Here is a 26318-nt window from a genome sequence, read left to right on the forward strand (position 1 = left end):
GAGACCGTCCGAAGCCCCACGGAGCCGCTTCTGTCCCCAACCGTCGCTCCTCCTACGGCGTCAGGAGACGGCCGGGGCCCTCGCGCGCCGTTCCGGCTCCGCTCGTGGGTGCCCTCCCCACGGAGCACGCGGCCGCCCAGGTGCTGCCTCCTGCTCCCCGTCACGCGGGTCCCCTGAGTCCTCGCCAGCCTCCTTCCGGCCGCAGGGGCCCTGGCCGTGCCCCGCCGCCCCACGCCCCCCGGGACGGAATCAGCGTCGCAGACCCAACCATCTTCACGCCGACGACTCGGCCAGGCCTTCGTCGGACCCCGACCCCAAGGAGCCCTTCCGCGCCACCGTCTCGTCCCCCAGCGCGCCGTCCTTCGGTGTCACGTCCGAGCGTCTCCTTTGACGGCCCCCCTGGCTCGTACTGAAGCCGCGGTGCCCGTCGGTACGCGAGCGGGTAAAAGCGCTCGCACAACGGGGCGCCGCCCGCCGTGAAAGAGGACACGCTTCTACCCCTGCGGCAGCGCGCGCGGCCCGCGGAACACGACGCCGAGGGAGCCCGCCGGTCGGGGACACAGACCCGGGCGGCCCCCCCCCCGTGCGGAACCCGGGCACGAAGTGGACTGCCGCGCGGGACGGCGGGCCGACGGAGGCAGACGGCAGGGGCGGCGGAGGGGCGGGTAAAGAGGAAGAAGAGAAAAACCCGTGAACACGGGCCGCCGCGTGCTGCCCGCGGCGGAAGTGGGTCTAGATGGGCTCAGGGTGGCGGCCGGGTTGTAGAACTGTGCGCGTGGGACCCGTACAATCTGGGGGGCCCCGTGTCACCCCAATAAATTCAATATAAAGGAAACAGTAAACTCCGCTCCTCGGCCTCAGGGCGACACCGAGAGGCGGGCGGAGAGCGCAGGGACGGCGCACCTGCCCCGCCGCGCACACCTGCCCAGTGCGCATGCGCCGTCTGCGCGCGCGGCCACGCCCGGCCCGGCCGGCGGACGTCGCCCGGGCGCGCGCCCCCTTCCCCCCTCGTCGGTCCCCGCCGCAGTTCCTCCCGCCCGGGCTGCGCGCCTCACTCTCCAAACACAGAAGCCGAAGTCGGGCCCAGCCCGGGACGCGCGGCCCGCCCGCTCCCAGTGCCAGCGGGAGCCCCGCCGGCCGTAAAGCACGGCGCCAGCTGCCGCAAGGCGCTTACGACAGCCCGCGACCAAAGTGCGGCCGCAGGCGCTCCCGCCTCGTCCCTGAGCGTCTGGGGTTGCGGAGCCGGGCAGGGTGGCCGCCCGCCCGCTTCTCCCCCCCGCGCGGCCCCCGCCTCTCGGAGGAGGCTCGGAGGCGTGGCGGCCCTGAGGGGCGGGCCCGTGCGGCGCCTTCCGGCCGCCATCATCCCGTCGTGCACCGCGGCGGCGGCGAGGCGGCGGCCATGTTGCAGTAGTTTGTTGTTTTCTTCCTGCGGAGGAGCAGGGCCGAGGGGCCGGCACCCGCCGCCTCGCTCGCCGCGTCCCGCGTCCTGGCCCGCCGCCCGCCGCCCCCCACCCCAGCTGGCGCGGCGGGGCGAGGCCGAAGCCGCGCGGAGCAGTAGCATGGCGGCCGCGCTGGGAGCGGGCGGAGGAGCCGGCGCCGCAGGTACGTGCGCCGTCGGGCCCCGGCCGCGTCCCCGTGCGCTACCGCGGGCCCCGGAGCGTCCGCACGAGCCGCAGGCCCCGGGAGCGGTGGTGGCGGGGAGCGGCCGCCCTGCCCCGGGGAGGGCGACAGTGGTCGCCGCCGGGGGGGCGGTGCTCGCGCGCCGGGGCGGTGGGGGCGCCCGCAGTGAAGGGCCCGCTGCTGAGGGGACCTGGGGACACGGCAGCGCTCCCGAGAGGGCGTCGCAGGCGGCCGTGCTCCCACGTGACCCCCACGCTCGTCCCGTGAAGACCCGTTAGCGGTTCGCGTCGGCGTCTCACGCGCGGAGCGGGACCCACGGCTCAGGAAGCGGGGCAGCGCCGCCGGGTAGTCGGTGGCGGCGGCCGGGCGGAGGGGCTTTCGATGGGACCCCCGACTCTCGCGACTCGGAAAGTCACCTCTGGCGAAGGCCCGTTCTGTTGGTTGAGGCCCCGGGGGGCGGTGAGCGGTAACGCGGAGGCCTGTTCGGAAGGGGCCTGCCGGGCGTCGGAGCTGGGACGGGGCAGCGTCGGCGGGCGGTCGCCATGGAAACAGGGAAGCCCACTCGCGTCCCGGCCGCGAGTCCAGGCAGAGGGGCGTGATGGGCCATTGCCCCTCGGATGTCAGGCCAGCCTCTTCTCGCGCGCGATCTTCGAGGCTTGCGAGTTCAAGTGCGACACACGTGCTCTCCGTCCTCACCGACGACCTTCGGGGGCGCTGCGTCGGGTGCTCTTGTGTTTCTCGGTCGCGCCCTTTGGCTCAGCGCTGCCTTTTTTTCTCTTTTTCCTTTTCCTTCCTTTTTTCAAGAGGGGACGAGAGGGAGGGGTCCGAGGATGGGTGCCCTCCCGCACGCCCAGCCGGGGACCGAAGCTGTGTGCCGGCCTCGTCTGGGGGACGACGCTGGCGCAGCGAGCCTCACGGCCGGGGCAGCGCGCGTGTTTCCGTGGTTCACGGGCGACAGCTGTCGGCTTGCCCAGCGCTTCCGCCGTGGGCCGTGGGGTTCCCCGCACCGCAGCCCCAGCCTCTTCCACGTTTCCGGACAGGACCCGCAGAAGGAGCCGCGTTCTGGCGTCACCCGGAAGCCCGGGCCTGAGAGTGGGGGAACTGCCCCTCCTGCCGCGTGGGTCGCGGGCCCGCGCTCAGCGCCACCGTCGCCTCGGGCCCCCCTGTTCCCTCCAAACCGGTTGGTTCAGACGCGCCCCGCGGCGTGCGGTGTTACGGGGGCCTTCTCTTCTGTTGTACCCTCTCCCGGCGGCCGGTCCTCCCTCGGGCAGCAGGATCCCTGGCCCTTCGGCGCCACGTGCCCCGCGGGCATGGAGCCTGAGCCAGGGGCCCCTCGACCGCCTCGGCCCCTGGCGCTGATCCGGAGCTGGGGGCCTGCAGGGCTTGGTGGACGCGCCGGAGCAGGCCCTGGGGGGCCGCGTGCGTGGTCGTGGGCCTGTCGTCGGGGAGCGGGGTTGGAGGAGGCTGCACCCAACGCCCACAACGCAACTGGCGGTGCCGGGTGACGCGGGCTTCTACAGCGCAGCACCGCGGCAGGCGGCAGTGCTGTCACCGGTCACGTGCGTTTCCAGCCTGGACTCAGCGCGGTTTCTTCGGAGACGGGTGCCGCGCGCTCCACTCGGCCCGGAACGCGCGGGAGCGCCCCGTTTCCCAAACACTCTCCAAGGCTTTTAAGTATATGTATATCTTAAATGATTTTATTTATTTATTTTTAGAGAGATGGCGAGAGAGAGAGAGAGAGAGATACATCGATTGGTTGCCTCTCACGCGCCCTCTACTGGGGACCTGGCCTGCAACCCAGGCATGAGCCCTGACTGGGAATCGAACCGGTGACCCTTTGGATCGCAGGCCGGTGCTCAATCCACTGAGCCACACCAGCCAGGGCACTGCATGTTCTTTTAATAAAATTTTTTGATTGCTGTTGAGCATTAAAAAACATAAGCAAACTTAATCGTCATTCGTGTTCTATAAAGAGTTCTACTGAAATTTTTATTAGAATCACATTGGATTTGTTAACATAATTTGGGAATGATTTGTATTTTTATTGTAGGGTTTTTTCATGCAGTGATAAGAATGCATCAAGCCTTTTCTGTCCATCAGTCACGTGCAGGGGACGCGTGCGCTGCCCGGCCCTTACCTGAGAGCGCCGGTGCGCGCTGAACCGTCCGACGCGGTCCTGCCCCAGAGGAGCCCGGAGGAACAGTTTTCCTTTTATCGTTTTCATTTGTTCTTGGTTCTTTTAGTTCCTAGATACTTCATATTTGGAATAGGATAAACAAAACTACACCGTATTTGACAATGAAAACAAATTTCTTACTCATCTATAGAGAAGTTCTTTTGTTTTTTGGTAATTGAACTATATCCAACTGGCTTATTAGAACCTTGTTTTCATAGTTTGGAGCTTCAGGTTTTCTAGTTAGACAGTCATCCGTGCGGCCCTTCTCTTCTGATCTGCGCAGCTCGGTTCTCCTGGTGCTTCTCGCCCCCGAGGCCGGTGTTGTCAGGCGCTGGGCAAGGGCAGGCGTCTGGGTCTTGACTTCTGAGTTTAACGAGCGTCCTTTTTGTAGTTCGCTATCAAGTGTGGTGTTTGCTGCAGGCTTCTGATACTTCAGTTTAGCTGAGAAAGTTTTCATGTTTATCCTCCCCTGAGGACATTCTTTTCCGTGCTTTTAGAAAGAGAGAGGGAGGAGGGTGGAGGGAGAAGCGGCGATGGGTCGCCTCCCATAGATGCCCTGACTGGGACTCGAACCCGCAGACTTTCGGTTATGGGACTGTGCTCTAACCAACGGAGCCCCACCAGCCAGGGCTAAGAAAGTAAGAAAGAGCGTTTTCTGAGTTGGGTTTTTAATTTTCACAGAGGCTTTTTCTGCATTTATTGAGGTGGCTCATGAGGCCCCGTCTTGCACCTCTCCATCTAGTGCGGTGAATGACAGTGTTCTGGGCGGAACCAACCCTGCATTCTTGGGTTTTTATTCTTTTTACTGTATTACTGATTTCACTTTAGGGCCCATTTGTGATGGGCAGAGACTGTTTTATAGTTGTCTTCCTTTGTGTCTGTGTGCACACACGAGCAGTCCTGTTTGTTATAAGGTAGGGTGGCTTCCTGAGATGGATGGTGACTTCCTGGGACCGTGTGAAACCTTGGTTACCTGTTGCAGGAGCTCTGATCTGCAGAGCCGGTTCAGGCTGGTGCCTCTTGAAGTTGTTTTCCAGGTTTTTCCATTGTTTCTGGTCTAAGGAGCTTTTTAAATTCACTGGTAAATTCTGATAAATTTTTTTGGAAAAATTATTTTTTGTGTTATATGTTTTCAGATCAGTTAGTGTATAGTGAAGTGCCTCGGCTTCCTAGGAATGGGTGTGTCGAGAGGAAGCTTTTGGAGAGCCGTGTATCCGAGCAAACGGGCTCGTCATCGTTGGGCGGCGCTTTGTTCGGGCTGGGGCTCGGTTCGCCTGCACTTTCCTTAGTTTCTGGCTGTGTTGCTGCAGTGTGCCCTGTGCCCAGCTCTGCCCGGGGACGTCGGGGGACAGGTTTCTCCCCCCAGGGCTTCGCACGGCCGCTGGCATGGACCTCTGTCCTCACTGTGCTGTGCAGGTGGTGGGCACGGTCGTCTGGAAACGCTGCGGTCTGTGAGCTCCCGTACAGCTGGTTTCGGCCTCTCATGTCCTCTGTTCTCACCTGTGAGGCTCGTGTTAACCAGGTTTCGGGGCCTCGTTATGTAAAAAGCCGGGTGTGACGGCTCCCTGAGATCGTTTGGGAGGGTCAGGCACTTCGGTGGGTCATGAAGCCCGGTGGAGGAGTGGGGGTGGGGGCAGTCGGCGGCCTGGCCCGGGCAGGCTCTGGGCGCCCCCTTTCCTCGCAGAGGCAGGTGTTGCTTCCTGTCGGGCACGCACTGTTCCTCTTCAGCGGCCTGAGCGGTGGCCAGTGCGGGCCTGTGCGCCAGAGCTGTTGCCGTCGCCCTCCTTTTTGAGGGAGAAACTGGAACTCTGTGCTTGCGTATAATTCTGTTTTTAAAACGTTGGCAACCAAGTCGATAAAAGGACGTAATTCAAAGAGAGCATGTGTCTTGTAGGCCAGGTCGCCGCCCGTGCCTCTGCGGTTCTGCAGGAACGACTTAGCAGGCGCCACGTCCACGTGGTGTCCCTCCCTGCAGTCGAGGACGCGTTCCACATCGGGGACCGGAGGCTGGGTACTAAGGCTGCTTCCCAAACAGACGCAGGCGCGCTGTGCCTGGTGGCCTGAGTCGGGACCTGGATTTGCTGCTGACCGGCTTTGGCTCGTCTTAGTTGGCACCTCTGTGAAAGGGGGGCTTGGGGCGGGGAGCACGAGGAAGACGGGTGTAAACCTGCTGGCCCCGGAGAGGGAGGCGGAGCCGGTGTTCGCTTCTCAGTGGGGTGGCGTGACCTGGGTTTTCTGTGTGCAGATGGTGCCTCCGCGGCGGCAGGGAAGGAGCCCGTGGTGCGTGGCTGACCGTGTCCCCTGCCCGGTGCGGTGGAGGGCAGGGGCCACTGTGGCGTGTCTGAGGACTTTCTCCCTGTCTCTGACATTCCTTAAGTTTCGCTAATTTAGCAGCAGACCTTCGGCATTTCAGAAGGATTCGTTTTTTAAAAGGAGGGTCTCAATTCTTGTGAAGAGAAATGGTGTCCTTTCCTCTAGATCCTCAGTTCTGATGGGAACACCCAGCGGGCTAAGCTCAGACTCTGGGTCCTCTTCCAGGCTGCCCGGTGACAGCAGGTTCAGGGTCAGCCTTGGCAGCTCCCCTGCTCGGGGGCAGGGCCCGCCCCCTCTCAGGACTCCCCCTGGGACGGGTTTCCCAGCAGGGAAGAGGCAGGGCCCCAGGACACAGATAAACGCCTGGCGCAGCGCTGTGTAAACTCAGCCTCGGCTCGCGTCGGGGTGCTGCCCGGGGCGGCACGAGGGGTAGAGCAGTGCCTAGAGCGAGTTTTCAGCAGCACGACATGTTCCGCACACTTTCCTTGGCTGCTCAGAGTTTAACGTTATCCTGTAGGGCCAACGTGGTCCCTTTCAGACTTCTAGACCTTTACCCTGGTCCTGTTTCCTAGTTACTATTGCAGTGAAGGCTCTGGATTTCCTTACCCGTAAAACACGGAATTCTGACTGATAGTGATTCAGGATACAGGAGAGTCCCGTCGAGGCAGCAGGAGGAGGGCTGAGACCCTTTGGACGGCAGCCGCGTGCCTCGGCGGTGCGCTGGGAGGACGTTCAGAGCGGCAGCGCCCGACTGCGCCTGTGGTTGGGGGACGGGCCGCTCCCCTCGGAGCGTCAGATAAGAAATGACAGCAGCCGACACGCGAGCCGTCCGGAGTGGAAGCCACGTCTTCGACTAGAAGGACAGACACCGGTCATATAATAGAGCTGCATCTATGGGTCACATCATGTAATGGGGCTACGCCTGGTTAATTCTCGGTACCAGACACCCTTGTATGCAAGTATAGATACCTGATTTTTTTAAAAAGCTACTTTGGAGCAAAAAGGGGAGGTAATTACTATTGTTATTATTGTTATTATTTGGTAATTAAAAATTAAACTCATTTTTTGTCAGGTCAGCAACAAATACATTTTTTGGCGTGCCATCGAATTTTAGCGATCAGTTCGTGTGTGCCGCTGGATGAGAAAGGTTGGAGCTCGCTGGGCTGGAGCGGAGCTCCGCGAGCTCTAAGGCCCCGCGCAGGCTCTGTGTGTCACGCGGCTTCCGTGGCGGTTCCTCTGCCCCCGTGGCCTGAAGGCCGCTGTTGACCGCATGTCCTGGAACTGGTGTGCCGCGTTTGGTAACTGCGCATGCACGTAAGCAGGCAGTGGCCAGATGGGGACAAAACCTGTGGCCTGGGATGGGCGTCGGCTGACCCTTGAACTGCTAGGACCCTGTTCCAAGTGAATGTTGTGTAAGGATTCTAGTACAAGTCCCAGGTACCTGGAGGAGACAAGGAAATCGGGGGAAATCTAAGGGAAAGGGCTGGGTTACTGACAGACGCTCAATGGGTTCCCCTGTTAAAACAGGGTTCAGTGCAAGGCTTGGCCCCAGGAGAGTCTGCAGACAAGGGCCTGGCCCTTCTGCCCTGCTGAGCTGGGCTTCCTGGTCTTCCGGCGCACCTGTCCTCCTTGAACATCCTGGGCTACGTGGACAGTTTGTCCTCGTCTTCTGCTCCGTGGGACAAGTCGGAAGAAGGCCTTGTCTGCATTCTGGAGGGGAGAGGCGCGGGGTTCTGTCTTAGTCTGCGTTGTGGAGCCAGGGGTCGTGGTCCTTCCCTTCCCATTTTCTGTTCCGTGCCCTGTCCGGGGAGAGGCGGTCTGCTCGTGTGGGTGCCCCGTCAGGCGCGGCTGCCCTTGGCTGATACGCGGGCCCTTGTCCCGGCACTGGCTGTCCACATCCACTGCGGTTCTGACCGTGGGAATTCCACTGTCTTCCCTCTCCCCCGGTGCTGTGGCCTGTCTCCCCAGGTTACTCTCATGGCTTCCCCTGTGGACGAGGTGTCAGAGGTGAGCTTGCTTCCCCTTCAGAGACAGGCCTGCCCTGGCCTCCCCCTCGCTTCCCTGCACCGTCCCCTGAGCTCCGAGTCCCAGTGCTTTGCCTTTAAGACCCGGCTCCCCGTGGCCACCCTGGCTTCTCTTCACCCTCCTCTGGGGTCACCTGCCCCGTCAGTGCTACACCTGCACGGGATCAGCTTGCTCCAGGTAGGAAACACACACCCTCTCTGTCGTGAGGAGTGCCCCCCGCCCACGTCTGTTCCAGCTCCCTGTGCCGCTGGCTGCACGCCTGCGAGGGCAGGCCTCGCAGCTGGCGCTCACGCCCTCCTCGTGCTCCCCTTCCTGACTCTCATGCCCTGGGGAGAGGCCTGGCCCCCATACACAGCCGCGGGCCCGTGCGCAGCAGGGCCGGAGCGTGCCGCACGCCCACGCCGGACGGGGCACGCCCGAGGAAGGTGCAGCCTTCGTGACCTCGGTTCCAGGCACAGGTGTTGCTGCTTAATTGGCACTTCCTTATTTTGGGCTAATTTTATAGCCCATGATTTTGGACATGCTACGTGTGTGTGGGGGGGTGTCTCTTTGGAGAAGTATTATAATTATTTTTGCAAGACCCTGGCTTCTGATGTTGACTTCTGTGGGATTTAACTCGGGTCAAGAAGTGTTTGTGCAGCAAGGTGGCAGTTTCTTCTCGTGTGTCGCGCTGACGGGCGTGGTTGATGGGGGCCCCAGGGACTCCCAGCAAAAAAATCAAGCCCACTGACTCAGAGCAGGGTGCGGCCGAGGGCTGTGTAATTTTAGGCGGTGTACGTACGTGACTGCTACTGGCTGGCCTGGCACAGGGTTTCCTGGCTCAGCAGCATTGGGTGCTGTAATTTACGAGCAGCGCCTGCCAGGGGCGAGTGTGGCTACCTGCGTACTGATTTCTCCACTGTGTGCGGATGTGGGAAAGCCGTGAGCCGAGCTTTCTGTCCGTGTTTCGTAGACGGGAATGCTTCCTGCATCAGGAAGCACACGACGGGCCTGGGGAGGAAACGTCACAGAAACTGTTGAGAACGTACGTGCAGGGGAGTGGCACTGACCGAAGTCCAGCGGGAGGCAGAAGGGAGCGCAGTGAGAGGAAGTGTGTGGTTCATTTGCTTTGCTCACAGGTCACTCCGGGCTGCTTGTCAGAACCCAGAGGCACATTTTGTTTGACCAGCAGATCGAATAAAGAACAAACTCAAGTTAGTTGCTTACATGTAACAACTAGCAAAACAGTTACAGTCCTAGATTTGCCTCCAAGTACCGGTTTGCTGCGTCCTGGGTCTGACAGCATTTTCTCATTTCTTCTTTGACCTGTGGGTTGATGAACCACGTGCTGTTTAATTTTTACGTGAACTTTCCAGTTTTCCTTTCATTATTGATTTCTAGTTTTCTTTTACTCAGAGACTTTGCTTTGTATGCTGTGACCTTTCAAGGTTACCAAGGATTGTTTCCTGGCCTCGCGCGCAGGCTGCAGGGTGCTCGTGCGCACCTGTGTCGGGAGCGGGCCGTCTCTGCTGACCTCCTTTCGAGGTCATGGGTCCTCCTGCCAGTGGCCTCTGCTGCTGAGCCCGCTCGTTGCAGGTCTGTTCCAGTCCCAGCGTTTGTCTCTGCTTCTTTTTGGTGACTCGTTTCTTTGGATTGTCTGATGCAGCGTCGTCGTCATGCCCCCTTGAGTTCCTTCATTGTGGTTTCTTTAGGTGTCCTTTTCTGGTTCTGTCTGCTCTCTCGGTCACCTTGACCGAGTAGTTTCTTGAATGATTGATTTTCATTTGACGATGCCTTTAGGATCGATTCAGAGACTCGAGGTGGTCGTTCCGTTGACAGTAACTGACTCGTTCTGCAGGCAGCAGGTCGGGGGGCCCGCCTGCTGTAAGTGGGGCTCGTCATGCACGCGGACTAGGGTGTCTTCCGTTCTCGGGGTTTATGAAGCCCCTGCCCGGTGGTTCACATGGTGGTGGCGCGCGGCCCAGTCAGCACGTCACTGGGGAACGCCAGGCCAGGCTTGTGAGACGCGGGCTCGCTGTGGCTGTCCTCTGGAGCCGCCGCTTGTGCTCCCAGCCTTGGTTTTTGGATAACAGCAGTAAGTTTGAAAATGAGGTGAAATGTGCTGTCTGTGTGCAAAATATGTACTCAGTATGGAGAAAATGTAAAATACGTATTTTTTTGCACTGATTACGTACTACAATGGTTTTTTTGGATATCCTGGGTTAAATAATACATGTTCTAAAATTTCACTTTTTAAAATTTCATGCTTTTTATTTTTTAAACGTGGCTACCAGAGATTTTTTTCCCAGTACTCACCGGAGGACATGTTTATTGATTTTTAGAGAGAGAGGGGGAGAAGCATTAGTGTGAGAGAAGCAGCGATCGGCTACCTCCTGTATGCGCCCTGACCGGGCATCGAACCCGCAGCCTGTCGGTGCACAGCATGGCGTTCTAGCTGGCAAAGCCACCCGGCCAGGCACTGCTAAGTAATTTAAAAGCACAGTTGGGTGTGAACTTCACGGGCCAGTCTCAGGGTCTGCATCTGCAGAACCCCCAGCCACAGGCTGAGGCCGGGGCAGGGTGGTCACAGAGGGCGGGCCGTGTGCACCACTGAGCGACGGACGCTGTGTGGCTGCAGGGCTTCTGGATCCCGAGGGTAACGGCCGGTCTGGCGGAGGCCAGAGCTGCACGTGGGCTTTCGCCCCGGTGCGTGTGCGGCCCGTGCTGCGGTCCCGCTGCCAGGTCAGTCTCTGCAGCAGCCCAGCGGCTCTGTTAACGAGGGTCTTTGTTCTCCCTGATTCTTTTGAAAACAACCTAAAGATTACGAAGGTATTATAACTATCGGCCAAATCAGCAATTTTTCCCTTTCCTGCGGTTGTAGTGAAAATATGACTGGGTTCTCTTAATGGTTTTTACACCTAGTAATGTTCAATAAATTGATTTTCTTTGGGTAGCTTTGTACTTCAAAGTGTTTTCATTCTTAAAATGGTAAAAGTGCCCCGGCTGGTGTGGCTCAGTGGATTGAGCATTGGCCTGCGAACTGAAAGGTTGCCAGTTCAGTTCCCAGTTAGGGTACATGTCTGGGTTGTGGGCTAGGTCCTCAGTACAGGGGGGCGTGTGAGAGGCAGCCGAGTGGTCCTTTTCTCCCTCCCTTCTCCCTCTCTAAATATAAGTAAATAAGATTTTTTTTAATGGCAAAAGTATTTGTAAGAGTTCTGTGTAAAAAATGTTACACCAGAAATGCTCAGAAGCAAGGTTGTTTCAGTGTTTGAATGTGGCTGTGTGCTTGAATTGGGAAGACTGACTCTCGTGTCCTCTCTCTCCCAGATGATGACTTCGACCAGTTTGATAAGCCCGGTGCAGAGCGGTCCTGGAGGAGGCGGGCTGCCGACGAGGACTGGGACAGGTAGGGACACTGCTGTGTCGGAGACACGCCGCTTCCCCTGCCAGCGCCTGGCTGCACAGAGGTCTTCTCTGGAAGCAGCGTGTGGGCCGCCGGTGCTCGGGTGGCGGCCTCCTGGCTGTCCTGCTCCCGGCCGGCGGGACGCGGGCTGTCGCACCTGCGTGTGTCTCTCCCCGGATGGCCTTGTGGTGGACGCTCAGAGCTCTCGTCGGAGTCCTTCTCGGCCAGAGCCCGTGGTGTCCACGGCCCACGCAGTACGTGGTAGGCGTGAAAGGGCTTCCCGTGCTGACACGTGTACCGCGGTACCTCACTAACGCACACCGGCGTTTCTCTGATTCCTAGGGAAGGTGAAGGCATGTTATATCTGCTTAGGAGGGTACGTGTGTGCACACACGCACATGCACACGCGCACACACTGGAAGTGCAGGGACGGTCCCCAGTGATGACGGGGGCAGTTCAGTGTAGTGGCTCTTTGTGGCGAGGGCCTGAACATGGGGTCGAGGGGGTGCACTGGGAGGGCCCGTGGGACAGAATCTGGGGGGCAGCGATGACTCTGTCTGCACACGTGTTCCCATTTCCTCCTGGGGTGAGACACTGAAAATTGGACTTGGATTGCGGTCTGAAGGCCCTCCGAAGGTCCACAGCTGTGACTGAAGGTGCACAGGGACGCAGGGCTGTGAGCCCGCCCCAGGGGGTCATAGGTGCTCTGCTCGGAGAACAGCCCTCGGGCACAGCCTCCGGTGGCTCTCACCCGGCCCGCAACGAATCCCTCAGCTTAGAACCAAGTCACCTGTAAAAGAAGGGGTCTCCCTGGGAAGTAGCTACGGCGGGTCTTGCTGGAAGGACTGACGGGCAGCTGAATGAAACAGTGGGCTTCAGCAGTGTGCTCCTCTGCCTCTTCGCTCCCGTCGGGTACTGTTTCATATCTGCGCGCTTTCTGAGGTCGCTCCTCTTCTTTTTCATTCATTTGACGGATCCTTTCTACTTCGGGAGATTTATTTTTTGAGCTTATAGATCTCCTCCTGGTCTGTGTGTAGCGTGTGTTCCCTTGAACAACAGACAGTCCCTAAACAGATTTTTATAAGTAGGATAATTAAATGTCTAATCTTTTCCTGTATGGTTTTGTTTATTCTCCTTTATAATATAAAAATGTATATCTGCAAGAACAGCAGGAAAACTCTGGCATGCCCTTCTCTGGTCTGCTGGGCGTCTGTTCAGCGAGAAGCCTGCTCCCGCTGTTCCGAGCTCCGCCTGTGGAGACTCCGTGTGGCACAGAGACCAGTAACTTGGAGTTACTGCGTTTTCCTCGCGCGTCCTTGTCAGCAACTTTCCACGTTTTCATCTCTTCAGCTTTTGCCTTTTGATGGGTGTCAAACGCGCACAGTAGTTTTGGTTTTTGGTTTTCCTCCTGCTGGTGTGGGCATCCTTACCCATGCTTTATCGGTTCTTCCCGGTAGGAGGAAGCACAAGAATTATGACAGCTCACTGTTTAATGAGGACCGAACCGGTCCAAGAAGAAAACAAAAGCACCCGTAGTGAGGTGAAAAACGAAGCTTAGAGGTCCAGTGAGAGCCACCTTTCATGGCAGAGCCTCTCGTCCGTAAAGGACCACTGTGCCTTCTGTATTTGAAAATAAGATTTCATTAGTAATGAAGAGAAGGGAGAGTATAGCAGACATAATGTGGGAGTACCCGAGCCCAAACCCCTGGGCAGACTTCCCAGCCACCCACAAACGTCCAGCGGAACAGGGTGGTACATTGGTGTCTCTCTCTCTCCCCAGTGAACTTGAAGACGACTTACTCGGAGAAGATTTGCTCTCTGGCAAAAAGGTAAGCCCGACAGGTCCTCCTGACCCCGAACGGGAGTCACTTGATTACACTTAAAATATAGGAATACTCGTACGTCTTCTGCGTGGGATGCAATACTGGAAAGTTGGGTATAGGTAAAAGTTTTATGAATTGTTATTTTTTAAGCACACAAAGAGCTTACTGTTCAATCTGTTAGTAATTCTCTGATAACTTATAACTCAAGCAATAAATCCCTTTGTAGTTCCTACATCATTCCAGTCCTTCCAGCAGGTACTGAATTTGTGAAAGTGGTAACCATAAAACTACCACCTGCCTTGAAGAAGCTCAATATTTGGGGGTTGATGTCTGTTATTCTGGATCTGGAATTCACTCTTCAGGAGTATTCAGATAAGCTTGTAGATAAACATACTCAAATATACAGATGTTTAGATAATTAAGAATAAAAGTCTAAAACCTAGTGTAGGTTTCTCTAAACCTTTGTGACTAACCAAAAACTTTGAAGCTATTATCTCTGATAACATATCTATTTGTTAGTGTGTGTGTGTGTGTGTGTGTGTGTGTGTGTGTCACTGTACCAAAATAGTTTGAACATTATAAAACGTGTTAAAAATAGAAATAAAAAGCCAAATATTAAAGTGAAATAATAGTTTTTTATTTTATTAACAGTTTGAAAACACTTGCAAGTATCATTGCATATCAGTAGTTCTTTTTTTTTTACATTAATTATTTTTAGAGAGAGGGGAAAGGAAGGAGAGCAACGTCAATCTGCTGCCTCTCGCACGCCCACAACTGGGGACCTGGCCCAGAACCCAGGCCTGTGCCCTGACCTGGAATCAAACTGGCGACCTTTTGGCTCACAGGCCGGCACTCAGTCCACTGGGCCACAGCAGCCAGGGCAAGATAGTTCTTGTTTCAGTTCAAGTATAATTGACATGATAATTCTTTATGCTTAATATTCTAAAGATTTAAGATTGTGGTGGCTTCTTCCGGTCACCATTTATACTCAGGCTTGTACTTGTAGGTCATGGGGCCACGTCACGGATCAGATTTGATTAGGTCCCCTTGATCTCCTGTGTAGTCTAGTTGATGAAGCACCCGTGCTGGGAGACGCACAGTCGTGCCATTTCCTCGTCACCTCCTCTGTTGCGGCAGCGTTGACTCTGGTGCAGGAGTGTGTTGTGGGGCCCTTTGAAGTCACCCATGGCTGTGAGGAAGGATCACTTTAGTCACCTGTAGACCCGCTTGACCCCCTGTAAGGAGGTGGGGCTGCAGCAGAAGGGCTGCAGGTGGAAAGCCGTGCGCGGGCCCCGCGGCCTCAGGGTGTCACCTGTGTGCTGCGCTGCGGGCCGGGGCAGTGCTGCTGTGTGTCGTCAGAGCAGTGCGTTGGCCTGTGGCCCTGCGGCGTGCTCACGGACTCGGGCTACTGTGTGTGTGTGTGTGTGTGTGTGCGCGCGCGCGTGCGCAGGAAAACGTTCTTAGGATGTCACCAAAAGACTCCTCCCTCTCTCCATTTTTTGTTAGAATAAACAAGATTGGTATGCTTGGTGCTTCCAAACTTACTTGACTTTGCCCCTAAAAATGAGCCTGGGTAGTGAGCCAGCATGTGCTTCGTGTGGGCTTCTTGTTCTGTCGCGGTGACAGCAAACCCAGAGGACTTCCGGAGTGGCAATTGTTTCTATAGCAGAATTGGAAACAGTCCAGTCAATGTGATTTTGCACTTTTGTAACAAGTCTTTTTATGGCGGTGACATGCATTAATGAGATTTCTTATTTTAATTAGAATCAGTCGGATTTGTCAGATGAAGAGCTGAACGATGATCTTTTACAGAGTGATAATGAAGACGAGAATTTCAGGTACTCAGTTGATAAGAACTGTTCATAATTTATGATTATAATGGAGATACGTCGTGTGTTATAATGTTTTTAACATATATTCTAAGTGGAATATAAAGGTACTCTGATGTGAAAGCATTTATATTCTTCTGTTTAGATGAACTGTTAAAACAATTGTTGGCCTTGCGTTTAGCGACCTCCAAGAGTTTGCTGAGCGCAGGGCGTGTGCTGATCTGTTAGAGACCCCCCCTGTTAGAGACCCTTGTTGGGGGGCCGGGGCGGGGGGCGTGACCCCGGACTGTCCGTCTTGCTTGGCGCTGTTTGCTGCTGCTGCTGCTGCTGCCCTTTCTGACCCAGGTGTAAGTTATACCTGGCGGTTTACCATTTGGGGGTTGCCATTTTGGAAATTCCTTTGGTCTGTACTTTAGACTCTAGTTCACTGTCTGAATACAATTGTTTTAGGCTATGTTGCTGTAATAAAGTACCATCAGCTGGGAGGCTTTTAAACAGCAGAACTTTATTCTTCCCAGTTCTGGAGGCTGGGAAGTCCAAGGCCCAAAGTGCTGGCATGGCCAGGTTCTGGGGAGGACCCCTTTCTGGCTCAGAGGTGGCGCCTCCTCGTTGTGTCTTCACCTGGCAGAGGGGTGGGGGACTCTTGGGGTTCCTTCTCTGAGGGCACCAATCCCATCAGGACCTGAGCACCTGCCGAAGCCTCTGCTTGCAACACAGCATCAGGTTGGGGGTTGCCCATGAGCTGCACCTTTGAAGTTTTTAAGCCACATGTCTATGTGGTCTATTCGATGTTTTGTTAAGATTGGGCACTTAATGCATGGGACTTAGATTTATCTGCAAAATCTTGCATTTTAAGTGTGATCTTATATCTGATTGTTGGTATTTAGCTTTTGTGACTTAATAGGTAACATATGATTTTCTTTTTTGCAGTTTTAAGACTCCCAGTAACTCAGAAATAATGTATTATATTTTATATTTGTGACTCGGATAAACTATTTGAGCATTAAACTGTACTTTTACACACATTTTAAATATTTTTATATTGGGGTTTATAATTTGCACCATAGATTTCTTTTTAAAGTAGTTTTAGATTTTATTTATTTATTTTTAGAGAGAGAGGAAGAGAGGGAGAGAAACATCAGTGTGTGGTTGCCACTAGCATGCCACCAACTGGGGACCTGGCCTGCAAACCCAGACATGTGCCCTGACTGGGAATCTAATCAGTGACCCTTTTAATTCGCAGGCCAGTGCTCAATCCACTGAGCCAGGACTTACAACGTAGATTAAAAAAAAAAATTCCATCTATGATTTTCTATTTATAAAGTAATGCTCCTATTTTTACTTTGAAAAATAAAACAGATGCCATCCTTTCCATTCCGGTGGTTAGTGTGAAATACCCTATTTGCTTTTAGTCCTGAGCTTTTGCCAGTTAGACCTACTTTCCCATCTGCTTGATCTGCTTACTCTTGATCGGAGAACCTGCAGCTGCTGATCACGGGGGCGCTGTCCCGGCGGAGTGCGCGGCGCCGGCCCGGTGCGGCACGCGGGGCCCTGTTTCCAGTCATTGTTGGGGTCAGGGTGCATTTACAAGAAGTGAAGGAACTTTTCACCCGTCAAGGTTTGTCTGATCGATACAGTGGCTTAGTTTTGAGCTCCACTCTGATTGGCTCCTGTCTTTGGATTTGCGTCCTCCAGTTCTCAGGGCGTCACAGTCAGTCTGAAGACCACGTCCGGCATGGTCACCTCGTACGAGCTGTCTGACAGCACTCACGACCCGTCTGGGGAGCCGGAGTCCGAGTACGAGCACGGAGAGGACGAGCTGGGCTATGCCAAGGCCGCCGGGCCTGAGCTGTACGAGCACGAGTACCCGGAGGAAGGGCAGTACGAGGGCCGGGAGGCCGAGCTGGCGGCAGAGCACATGGAGTACGCGGAGGAGCCGGAGGAGGGGCCGCTGTACAACGACGAGGTGCTGGACATCGAGATCAACGAGCCTCTGGATGAATTCGCGGTGAGTCCCTTTCCTTTGTCTGCCCAAGACCACGAGGACGAGGCTGCTGAAGTCCGGTCCCCTCCCTGGGGAGAGAGTGACATTAGACCTTTTTATCACTGTCTGCCAGTTTCTTTATCTGAGCGATGACAGAGTTTGTGTTGACAGCTTGTTTGGCTGGAGGTAATGCTCCTTTGTCTCTCTGGAGGGCTGCAGGGGACTGTGACCTTGAGCGCTGCGCCCTGAGGAGGGGACAGCTTTGTGTGGTGGACACACACTGTCAGCTGTTAGAAGCACTTAATGCAGAGCTTTTATCCGCCTTAGACACGATCTGATCAAGTCCTGCCGAGGTGAAAAGATTATTGACCTGCTAAAGACATCTTTCAGGTGCTAATGCCCAGTGATGGATGCCCATTCACCGGGTGCTCAGGGAGCTGTCCAGCAGGGATACAGAGCGGGGAGGCTAGTCTGGGAAGTGTCAGGCTGCGTTTGTTATCTGATCAGGAAGTGCAGACGTGCTGGTTTCTATTCCAGAAAAGGTGATTTTCGCAGTCACTTTTTTTAAGTTGAAATATCAATAGAGAAGAAGGTGCTAGCGTAGGGGTTGGTCATCTGGCATGAGTGATCCATCATTAAAGGAGATTTGTTTTTAAAAGCAAGTAGTTAATGAGCTTTGTGGGGAAAGGACGCGGTCTCCCCAGCTGCAGCAGGACCGTGGGCTTTTCAGGGCACGGGCGGGGAGGGGGGGTGCACGGAGGGGCGTGGTGAATGGGGGGCGGGCAGAGTGAGGGGCTGTGCCGGGCCCCTCGCAGGGGTACTGTCGCCCTCTCTCCTCAGGTTCGCACTCAGGGGAAGCTTGCATTTGAGAAAAAGGTCCAGAAATTGCTGGACTTTGACCATTGCGATACACATACACGCATACACGTGTGATTTCACAAAGGGGTTGTTCGCGTGGGGCCTAGAGTGTGCAGTTCCGGTCGGGGCTGTGGGTAAGGCTCCCGGGTTATTTTTAAGAGTGGGCTCTTTCTGAGTGCGCTCTGTTTAGTAGACACAGGAATGAAAACGTGTGAGGGTTTTGGTGACCAGAGTCACACGGAAGGCGTCCCGGGCATGTGTTCTTCGGTCGCCCTGCCCTGGCTCGTCTTGGTCCTCCCTCAGGAGCGGGCAGCTGCCCTCTGGTTTACTGGGGCGCATGTCTACCCCCCTGTGTGTGGGTTACTGTTTAGGACGCTCCTTCCAAGTTCAGCCTAGTTATTCCCTAATGAAGCATTTTGTTTTGTCGACTACTCATCAGTAAACAAGATGACTGATCCGCGCTGCATCTGGTCCAGCACGTCTTTCCTGACACTCGGGCACTGAGGCTTGAGGCACGGCCCCTGCCGTCCTGAGCTTAGAGCTCAGTGGGACCGGTCACAGCCGGAAGGTGCGGCCCCCCGCTGGGCGTGCTGGGGAGGGAGGCGCTTCCCTCTGAGTTCCCCGTCCTGCTGAGGTTGCGTGCAGGCCCCTGGCTGCGTGAAAGCCACCTGAAGTACCAGCTTCTGTGGTCTGATGGAGGTGTCGGAAGGAAAACAACAGTCACAGTACTTTTTCACGTTAAAATGAATCCATCTTTTTTCAGAATTAAAAAGCATCCCTTAGAAATTTTGGAAGTGACCTGATACTCCCACGGAGAGCTCTGAGCTGGAAGGTGGGCGTGCCGTCGGGTGTCGCCCTGTGGGTGGTGGGTGGTGCTGGAGCTTCAGCGCCACGGCCCTGCTTTCCTCTGGCCCCTTCTCTGGGATTGCTGACCGCGTCTCCGCAGTGCCCAGCGGTGGAGCCGGGCGCGCCCTCTTCTGTGGTGGGAAGGGGCCCCCCTGGGCCTGGACGGCAGCCCCCAGCTCTGCAGCGAGGCCGTCGCCGGGCTGGCGGGCGTTCCTCCCGCGGTGTCACACTCGGGCGCCCGGGGGCCGTTTGCGCGCCGGTGTGCCAGCCGTGGCTGCGGGCCCTGCGGGGGCTTTTGGCCCGCACTCGGAGCTGTGCCCCCCGGGCCCCTGTGCGAGTCACAGCGCGTTGTGGACGTCCCGGGGGGGGGGGTCGGAACCACGGAGTGCCAGCCAGGCGCAGTGAGAAGCCGTGACCAGAGAAAGGACTGGTCCTGCCGATGCAGGGACCGGGGCTGAGCTGGGGGAAGAGGGTGCGGGGGGTGCAGCTGCCGACCGGCACCAGGAGGAAGGCGTGAGGATGCGGAGTCTCGGAGGCTGCACACAAGCCGACCCTCAGGCAGGTGGGGAGCGCTGGCCTGGCAGCGGACACTCAAGGGGCGGGGTCAGCGGCTGCGTGTGCCCTCCTCTGACGTAGGTGACGGGGCGACCCGCGGGCCACATCTAGAATGGGAGCCCAGGGAGCCCAGGGAGCCCGAGTGCAGACCCGCAGGGCTCTGGAGGTCCCGTGTGTTCCCTCTGTGCTGTGAGCAGCAGCAGGCAGCAACATGGCCCTTTTCTCACATTTAGTTGGTTTTTAATGCCAGAGATTCTTTTCTCTTGGGGTCAGCTCAGTGTCCCACGTGGCCTTATAGTAGGACATTGTGAGGTATGTTCACATCTTAAGTATAAGGAAGTTAAGTTCTTCAGTCTTCGCTTCAGGAGGAGGCGCACTCACGCTCCCCTGTTCTGTGTGTCTGCGGCGCAGGGCACCGTGGAGGCTCTGGAGCTGCAGAAGGAGATGAAGGAGGAGTCCGATGAGGAAGATGACGAGGATGAAGAATCGGGACGATTACGCTTCAAAACGGAAAGGAAAGAAGGAACGATTATTAGGCTCTCAGATGTAACTCGAGAGAGAAGGAACATTCCGGAAACTTTGGGTAACTCTTTTTGCCTGTCTGTCATCTTTCCTCACTCCCACTGCAACCTCTTCCATGGAACGTTGGGGTCACCCGGGTGGGGGAGACTGCGCAGGCCGCCGGCGGAGCCGAGCTGCGGTGCCGCAGTGGCCGTCCCGGAAAGACCCAGGGGCCTGCTTTGCAGGCGGGGTCGGCTGGCCGACGTTCTGAGCACGTCCTGCCATTAAAGATGGGCCCCGGCTGTTGCTCATGGACACAGCGCCTTCGTCCATGCCCGCCACTGCGGTTTTTCTCGGTCACGCTGCGGAGCAGGCCGTGGTCCTGCGGCAGGAGGAGCAGCAGGGCCACCCAGGGGGCTGGTTGGCACGGAACTCTGGACCCTGCCGGCCCCAGCGCTTCAGAGACGTGGGGTGGGGCCTGGACCGGGCACCTTTCTGATGCGTTCCTGGGGTGCTGCTCCCTGCTCCTGCTCCGGATGCTCCCCGAGAGCCGCCGGCCCGTGGGTCACGTTCCAGGGGTGGGTGGGGGCTGGAGGGTGGCTCCCGCTCCGGTCGTGGTCACACAGCATCAGGAAACCAGCCCTCAGTCCCGCCTGTTCTCCTTCCCAAGACTTACTAGAGCCGTCTGTGGTCGGAGACTGAGTGTGTAGCCCTCAGGGGCAGATAGGACCCCACGCGAGGGCGCTGACCTGCTAATCATGTCATGTCACTTTACTTGGGAGTTTCCTGGAGAGACTGTTCTAGAATCACGTCGTTCTCTCCTTGTTCCCCTAAACAATTTCTTCCTCTCCGTTTGGCCCAGGATTTTCTAAGACTCCTCCAGTTAGGTGTAATGTCGCCAGTCTAGGAGGGTAGGTGTTTCTCAGGAGGATTTGAAGTTGGCCTTGGGTCCGGGGCGGGGGGGTGGGTGAGATGAAGGTCTTAAAGCATGAGGGGAACACAGATGTGCCCTTCAGTGTAGCAGGAGGAGTGGTGACCTCCCCGAGCTAGCCCCCTGGGGCACATGTCTCAGCCTTTGGGGGTGGCGGGCAAGGGGACAGGGCAGGGGCAGCGACTCAGCGGGCAGTGACCGGGCCCTCCCTGTGCTGGAGGCTGTGTGCTGGGGGCTGGGTGGTGTTGAGTACCCAGGTTTCTGCTCTGTCGGCTGACTGTGACTTGGGGGCATGATGACCCCAGTCTTGGTAACAGGCAGCTGCACGGTCTGCGGCTGAGGAGCCGCATGACAGTCACCACTGAGAGCGGGGGAGCTTCTCCCTCCGTGGCCGGCTTCCGTAGACCATGGTGGGTTTTGTGGGCCACCCTCCCTGGACCTCGACCCAGGCGCTGACAGTGGGGAGGGGCTAGCTGGCCTGGACTCTGGGCTTGCGGCCGCTTCTCTGTCTCCAGGACCTCGTCTCCTGTTCTTCTCTTGCAGGGCCTTTGGGATTTCCTTTATTAAAGAGCTTACGTAGAGTCTCTTTCCCTTTTTAAGGCGTCCAGCAGCTTCATGGTCCGTCCTCCTGAGACCAGAGGCTGGAAGGGGCTAGTGGTGGGCCAGGGTTCCGGGAGGAAAGCCTTACGGGCGAGATGCCTTGTTTCTCAGTTCTCCTGAGGGTGGTCCCAGACTTCATATTTGGGAGACAGGCTCCTTCCTTAACACGGAAAGGGCGCTGCGGGGTGTGGGGGCCTCTCTGTGGGACCCATTGAGGGGGGCTTCTAGGACATGGGAGTAGAAGGGCAGGGCTTCTTTGGAATGGTCATGCCACAAGCTGTCACTGACACGTGGCGCCATCAGCCAGCGTCCCTGCAGCGTCAGCACAGAAGCTCTTGCGCCCGCGCCGGCAGCCCGAGCTCCGGGAGAGCAGTGCAGGCCGTAAAGGACCGGCTGCGCTCCCTGCAGCGAGGCTGTCTTCGTGGTCTGTGGGTTGGCACCTGGGTTTTGGGATAGTCTGCGTTGGATTAGTTGGGTTTTATCGCTGTGGCCTGGAGAAAGTCGTGTGCTGCGCGATGTCCACCTTGGACGCTGTCCTGGCTGAAGCTGTGGAGGACGCAGGGCCGTGGGGAGCAGCCGCCTCTGTCACAGCCGTTCCCCGTCTGCCCCGGCCCTGCCGCTGCGGCTCCCGTCTGGGCTCCGTCCTCATGCGAGGAGCCCTGCTGTCATCCGTTTTTCTGTTTGGCCAAGTAAACGGTGTGTTCTGTAAATACTTATTCAATATGTATTAGTCCAACTGTTTTACAGTGTTTTGTGTGTAAATATGTTTCTTAAGCACGCTTTAGGAAGGGACAGGCCAGTGTAAAACTTGGTTACATTGAGCTGGAGCTCTTTCCTGTAGAACCTGGACATAGTTCAGAAAACACTTACAGGGAAATTAACATTTCAGTTGAAGTTACAAATGTAATTTCCATCCTGTCATATTTTGGTGACCTTTTGTGACAGCTTGTCTCAATTGCAGGGAAGCATTTTTACTTGCTGATTAAAGATGTCATTTGAAACCATTTTATTACTGGGGATAGCGAAATTAATCTTGACACTTAGAACCACTAGAAAAATAATTGCTGATTCACCATAAAAAGTGTATGTGGACCAATCATGTCGTCAAGATCAGAGTGGAAGTCTGTGCTTGTTAGAGATTAAATTTCCCTTCAAACGGGGTCTCAATTCATTGGAAGGGGAGGGGTTACCATAGAAACCCTTTCAAGGAAGTGAAGTGGGGACTAGAGGTTTCAGGGGAGTTGGGAGGTGAGTGGGGAATCCCAGGTAGGAGGCACGCGGTGACATCTACGACGCCCCCTTCGCTGGGGGGAGGGCGTGAGGCGGTGTCTCGGGGCCGTTGGTTAGTGCGGGAGGCGCTGTCACCGCGGAGGGGACATTCTAAAGAACAGGAGCCATATTGAGTCGGTCAGCTTTTTTCTTCTAGGGCAGGAGAATAATGTGCCACCTGAAGCTTCCTAAGGACAGGGTCCCTGTGTGTGGGGTCCCTGAAGCGGCCGGAGGGGTGAGGCGCTGCGGTGCCCGCTGCTGATGGGCGGGGCCGAGGCCGCCTCTGCTGCGGCCCCTCGTCAGGGCGTGCGCGCAGGCCTCGCCTCCCGCGGTGCAGGTGTCTCCTTCCTTTTCACAAAACCCAGCACTTGGAGTGATAATAGTAAATGTTTTCCATTCTTTATGAATTTACTTATCTGACCTCGGAGTGATTTCATTACTAGGTTTGTTTTAGACACAGAAGGGTCAGGAACCGGTTTGGATGGATACGTTTTCCGAGTTTCTGTGCCCCCGTGCGTGAGCAGCGCGTGTGCTGGGGTCACCGGGACAGCTGTGCTGGGGCGGGAGGGGGAGCTGGGCCGCCAGTGCCCGTGGCCCCGAGAGAAGGCACCTTCGGTGACCGGCCCTGGAGCCGCGGTGGCCCGCGGGCAGAGCAGGCCCACATGGAGCGGGTCTTGCCGGTGGCCTGCGCGTGGCTGGGGCGCAGCAGTGTGGTGCAGGGCCTCGCCGCCCCGTGTCCCTCCCGGCCTGCCCCCTGCGAGCCCCGCCCCCGCTCTGACGTCTCTGACACGCGTGCACCTTCCCACGCAGAGCTCTCGGCAGAAGCCAAGGCCGCGCTGCTGGAGTTTGAAGAACGAGAGCGCCAGCACAAGCAGGGCCGCTACGGCGCGCGGCGGGGCGGCAGGAGAGGCGGCTCTTCCCTGTGCCGCGGCGTGGGGGACCAGAGGAGAGACAACAGCGACAGGGGCCGGATGAAGGACCACAGGCCGGCGCTGCTCCCCACCCAGCCTCCAGTGGCGGTAACGTTCCCGTGGTCCTCGGCGCTCAGCCTCCAGCTCGGGCAGGCGGAGCTGGGCTTCTGTGGGCGTGGGGTTTTGTGTCTGGAAGTGAAGCTCAGTTGTAGGAGTAGCGGCTGAAGTTCCATCTGTGGTCCCGTCCATCCCGCCCCCGTCACCCGCACACTACGCACACTAGTTAGTGCTTGGGCGGAGCTGGAGTCAGAGGCCTTCTGGCGTGGGGCACGGTCCCGGGGAACCTCGCCGCGAGGGCCCCAGCAGCCAGCGTCAGGTCCTCAGCGTGGCGCTGGGCTCACTGGGGGCAGTTCTGCTGGGTTGAATGGAATCTTTTTTGGGGGGAATCCACATGAGGTCTTTTGGGGCTGCCACGTCTCCTCTCGACCCAGGACTGACCCCGTGGTGAGATGATGGCGCTCCAGGCGTCTGGCACGCCGCGTCACTGTGAAGTGACTTCTGACGCGTAACCCCTGCCATTCAGTCAGTGTGCGTGTGCGACGTGTCTGCGGTCGTGACTTCACTCTCTGACGGTGGCGCCTGTGCTTCTCTCTCTCTCTCTCTCTCTCTCTCTCTCGGTGGCTTTAGACACACTCTCCCAGGCTGATCCCTCCGGCGCAGCCTCAGCCGCCGCCGCCGCCGCCCCAGCAGCAGCCCATCCGGAGCCTGTTCCAGCAGCAGCCGCTGCAGCCCCTGCTGCCGCTGCAGCACGCGCTCCACCCCTCCCCGCCGCAGGGCGTGCACGCGCCGCCCCCGATGGAGGCCCCCCGGGTGATGATGTCCCCTCCGCCCGTGACCCCGCAGCAGCCCAAGAACATCCACATCAATCCCCACTTCAAAGGGGCGGTGGTCACGCCCGTCCAAGGTACGTGTCCGCTTGGCTGCCGTGAAGCCGAAGGCCGGTCGCGTGCAGGTCTGCGGGGACGCCTGCGGCTCCCGGGCTGGCGCGTCTGCAGGGAAGCACCTGTCGGGGTGTCGGGTGGGGCGGGGGGCGACAGCACGTGGTGCAGAGTCGGTGGTGGGCGTCCAGGAGCGCCCTGTGGGGTGTGTCCCCTGGGGTCCCACTCGGGTGCTTCCCACAAACCCCCATGCTAGCTGGGGCTGGGAGGGCGCAGACCCCTCTCTTTCCTGAGCTCTGAGTGGTGCCTTCCACTTCACTGCGGAGGTCAGGGGCCAAGGGGGCCAGGGGCTGCGGCGGCGGGAACAGGCATCTTGTGGAACGCCTGGGGTCGGAACGGCGCTGGGCCCAGAAGGACCTCACCCCACCCCAGGGCTGGGGGGCGGGCTGAGGAGGGACCCAGCCTCAGCCCCGGGACAGCCGGGTTTCCCTGAGAGCCAGATGGGGATGGCTGAGGCTGGCGTGGCTCCCGGGGGCCGGGAACCTGGGGTTGCAGAGGTGCGGCCGAGAAGCCTCGGAAGCGGAGAAGCCGAGCACCGGGCGTGCAGTGCAGAGGCCAGTGGTCAGGAGGCCCCGTGAGGCCGTGCCATGGCGGGGCGGGCTTGGCATCCTTGTGTTGCTACAGAAGACTGCTCTTGTGGGACACGCCGAAGGGTCGGGGGTCAGCGCTGCAGGTCCCTGACCCTCTGACTGTCCCCTTCGCTGGAATCTGCCCTGTGTTAGAGGCACTCCATGAGCTCGCCCTCTTCTGGGCCCTGAGTTCCCAGGGCAGGTGGTGGCACAGCCTGTGGGGGGCAGGGAGCAGTGGCCACTGCGCGGAGGGAGCCGGGCCCGTGACGGGCGCCCTTCCCACGGTGGCTGCCCCACACCCCACCTGCAGCAAGTCCAGTTGGTGGGAATGATTTTACTGGTGCCAGCGCCTGTCACTGCATCTCCTCGTACATTTGAAGGGAAAGCTGCCAGCGGGTCAGGGGCCCAGAGTCCTCCCTGACACCAGTAAGTGGTGGTGGGACATGGGGAGCAGGATGCTCTCTGGAAGCCCCAGGGTGTCCTGCAGGCCCGAAGGGCGGGCGTCCCCCGAGAGTCCGCGGCCGCGAGGACAGTCAGCCTCCGACGGCCGTCCTGCACACAGAACCAGCTTGGGGGTTTCATCCCAGAAGCGGCACTTGGTCCACACGCTCCTTCCCCTGGACGCGCCTTTGATCCTGAGGTGGCTGGCGCAGGGCGTGCGTGCGACGGGGCTGAGGTCGAGGGCGGCCCTTCTCGCAGGCTGTGCGGGCAGCCGTGTGCTGCTGGCGGAGACTGGAGCCCAGCGGGGCTGGGAGTGGGCGGCGGGGGGTGCCCTGGCTCTCGGTTTAGAGGCAGCGGCGTGGCCCGCCCCTTCCTGGTGGCGCCCGCGTGCTTTCGAGGACAGGTGCTCCCTCTGGTTACAACTCACCAGTTTGGACGGGAGCGTAAGGTGCGCTTCCCATGTTCACTGTTCGAGCCGGCGGGCGGTGGGAAACTCCCCAGCCCGCTGCACACGTGGGGCGGCGGCAGGTGGGACTGTCAGACGCCCGGCAGTCGGAGTCCGCGGTCCAGCTGCAGTGGCCTGTGAGCGGTGCAGGGCCTGGTCCTCTGGCCGGGGGACGCGCCGTCCGCCCGCAGAGCTGCTGCACCTGCGCGGGCGGCGGGGCTCGTCCTGGCACTCGGGCCGTG

At 58.0% G+C, this 26318-nt stretch overlaps 1 protein-coding gene across 1 annotated transcript in view; it reads left to right on the forward strand.

Annotated features, from left to right (window-relative positions):
• Positions 1-5677: 5677 nt before the first annotated feature.
• Positions 5678-26318, forward strand: part of RBM33 (RNA binding motif protein 33) — a 62214-nt gene continuing 41573 nt past the window's right edge. Inside the window, exons 1-8 of the mRNA XM_090286924.1 lie at positions 5678-5807; positions 11441-11519; positions 13297-13345; positions 15104-15177; positions 16864-17176; positions 19823-19994; positions 23523-23731; positions 24311-24587. Coding sequence (XP_090143050.1) covers positions 5678-5807; positions 11441-11519; positions 13297-13345; positions 15104-15177; positions 16864-17176; positions 19823-19994; positions 23523-23731; positions 24311-24587 — 1303 coding nt within the window. The remainder of the gene's footprint in view (positions 5808-11440; positions 11520-13296; positions 13346-15103; positions 15178-16863; positions 17177-19822; positions 19995-23522; positions 23732-24310; positions 24588-26318) is intronic.

Source organism: Furipterus horrens, unplaced genomic scaffold (assembly GCF_987537825.1).
Source record: "Furipterus horrens unplaced genomic scaffold, mFurHor1.1.pri manual_scaffold_9, whole genome shotgun sequence".
NCBI lineage: Eukaryota > Metazoa > Chordata > Mammalia > Chiroptera > Furipteridae > Furipterus > Furipterus horrens.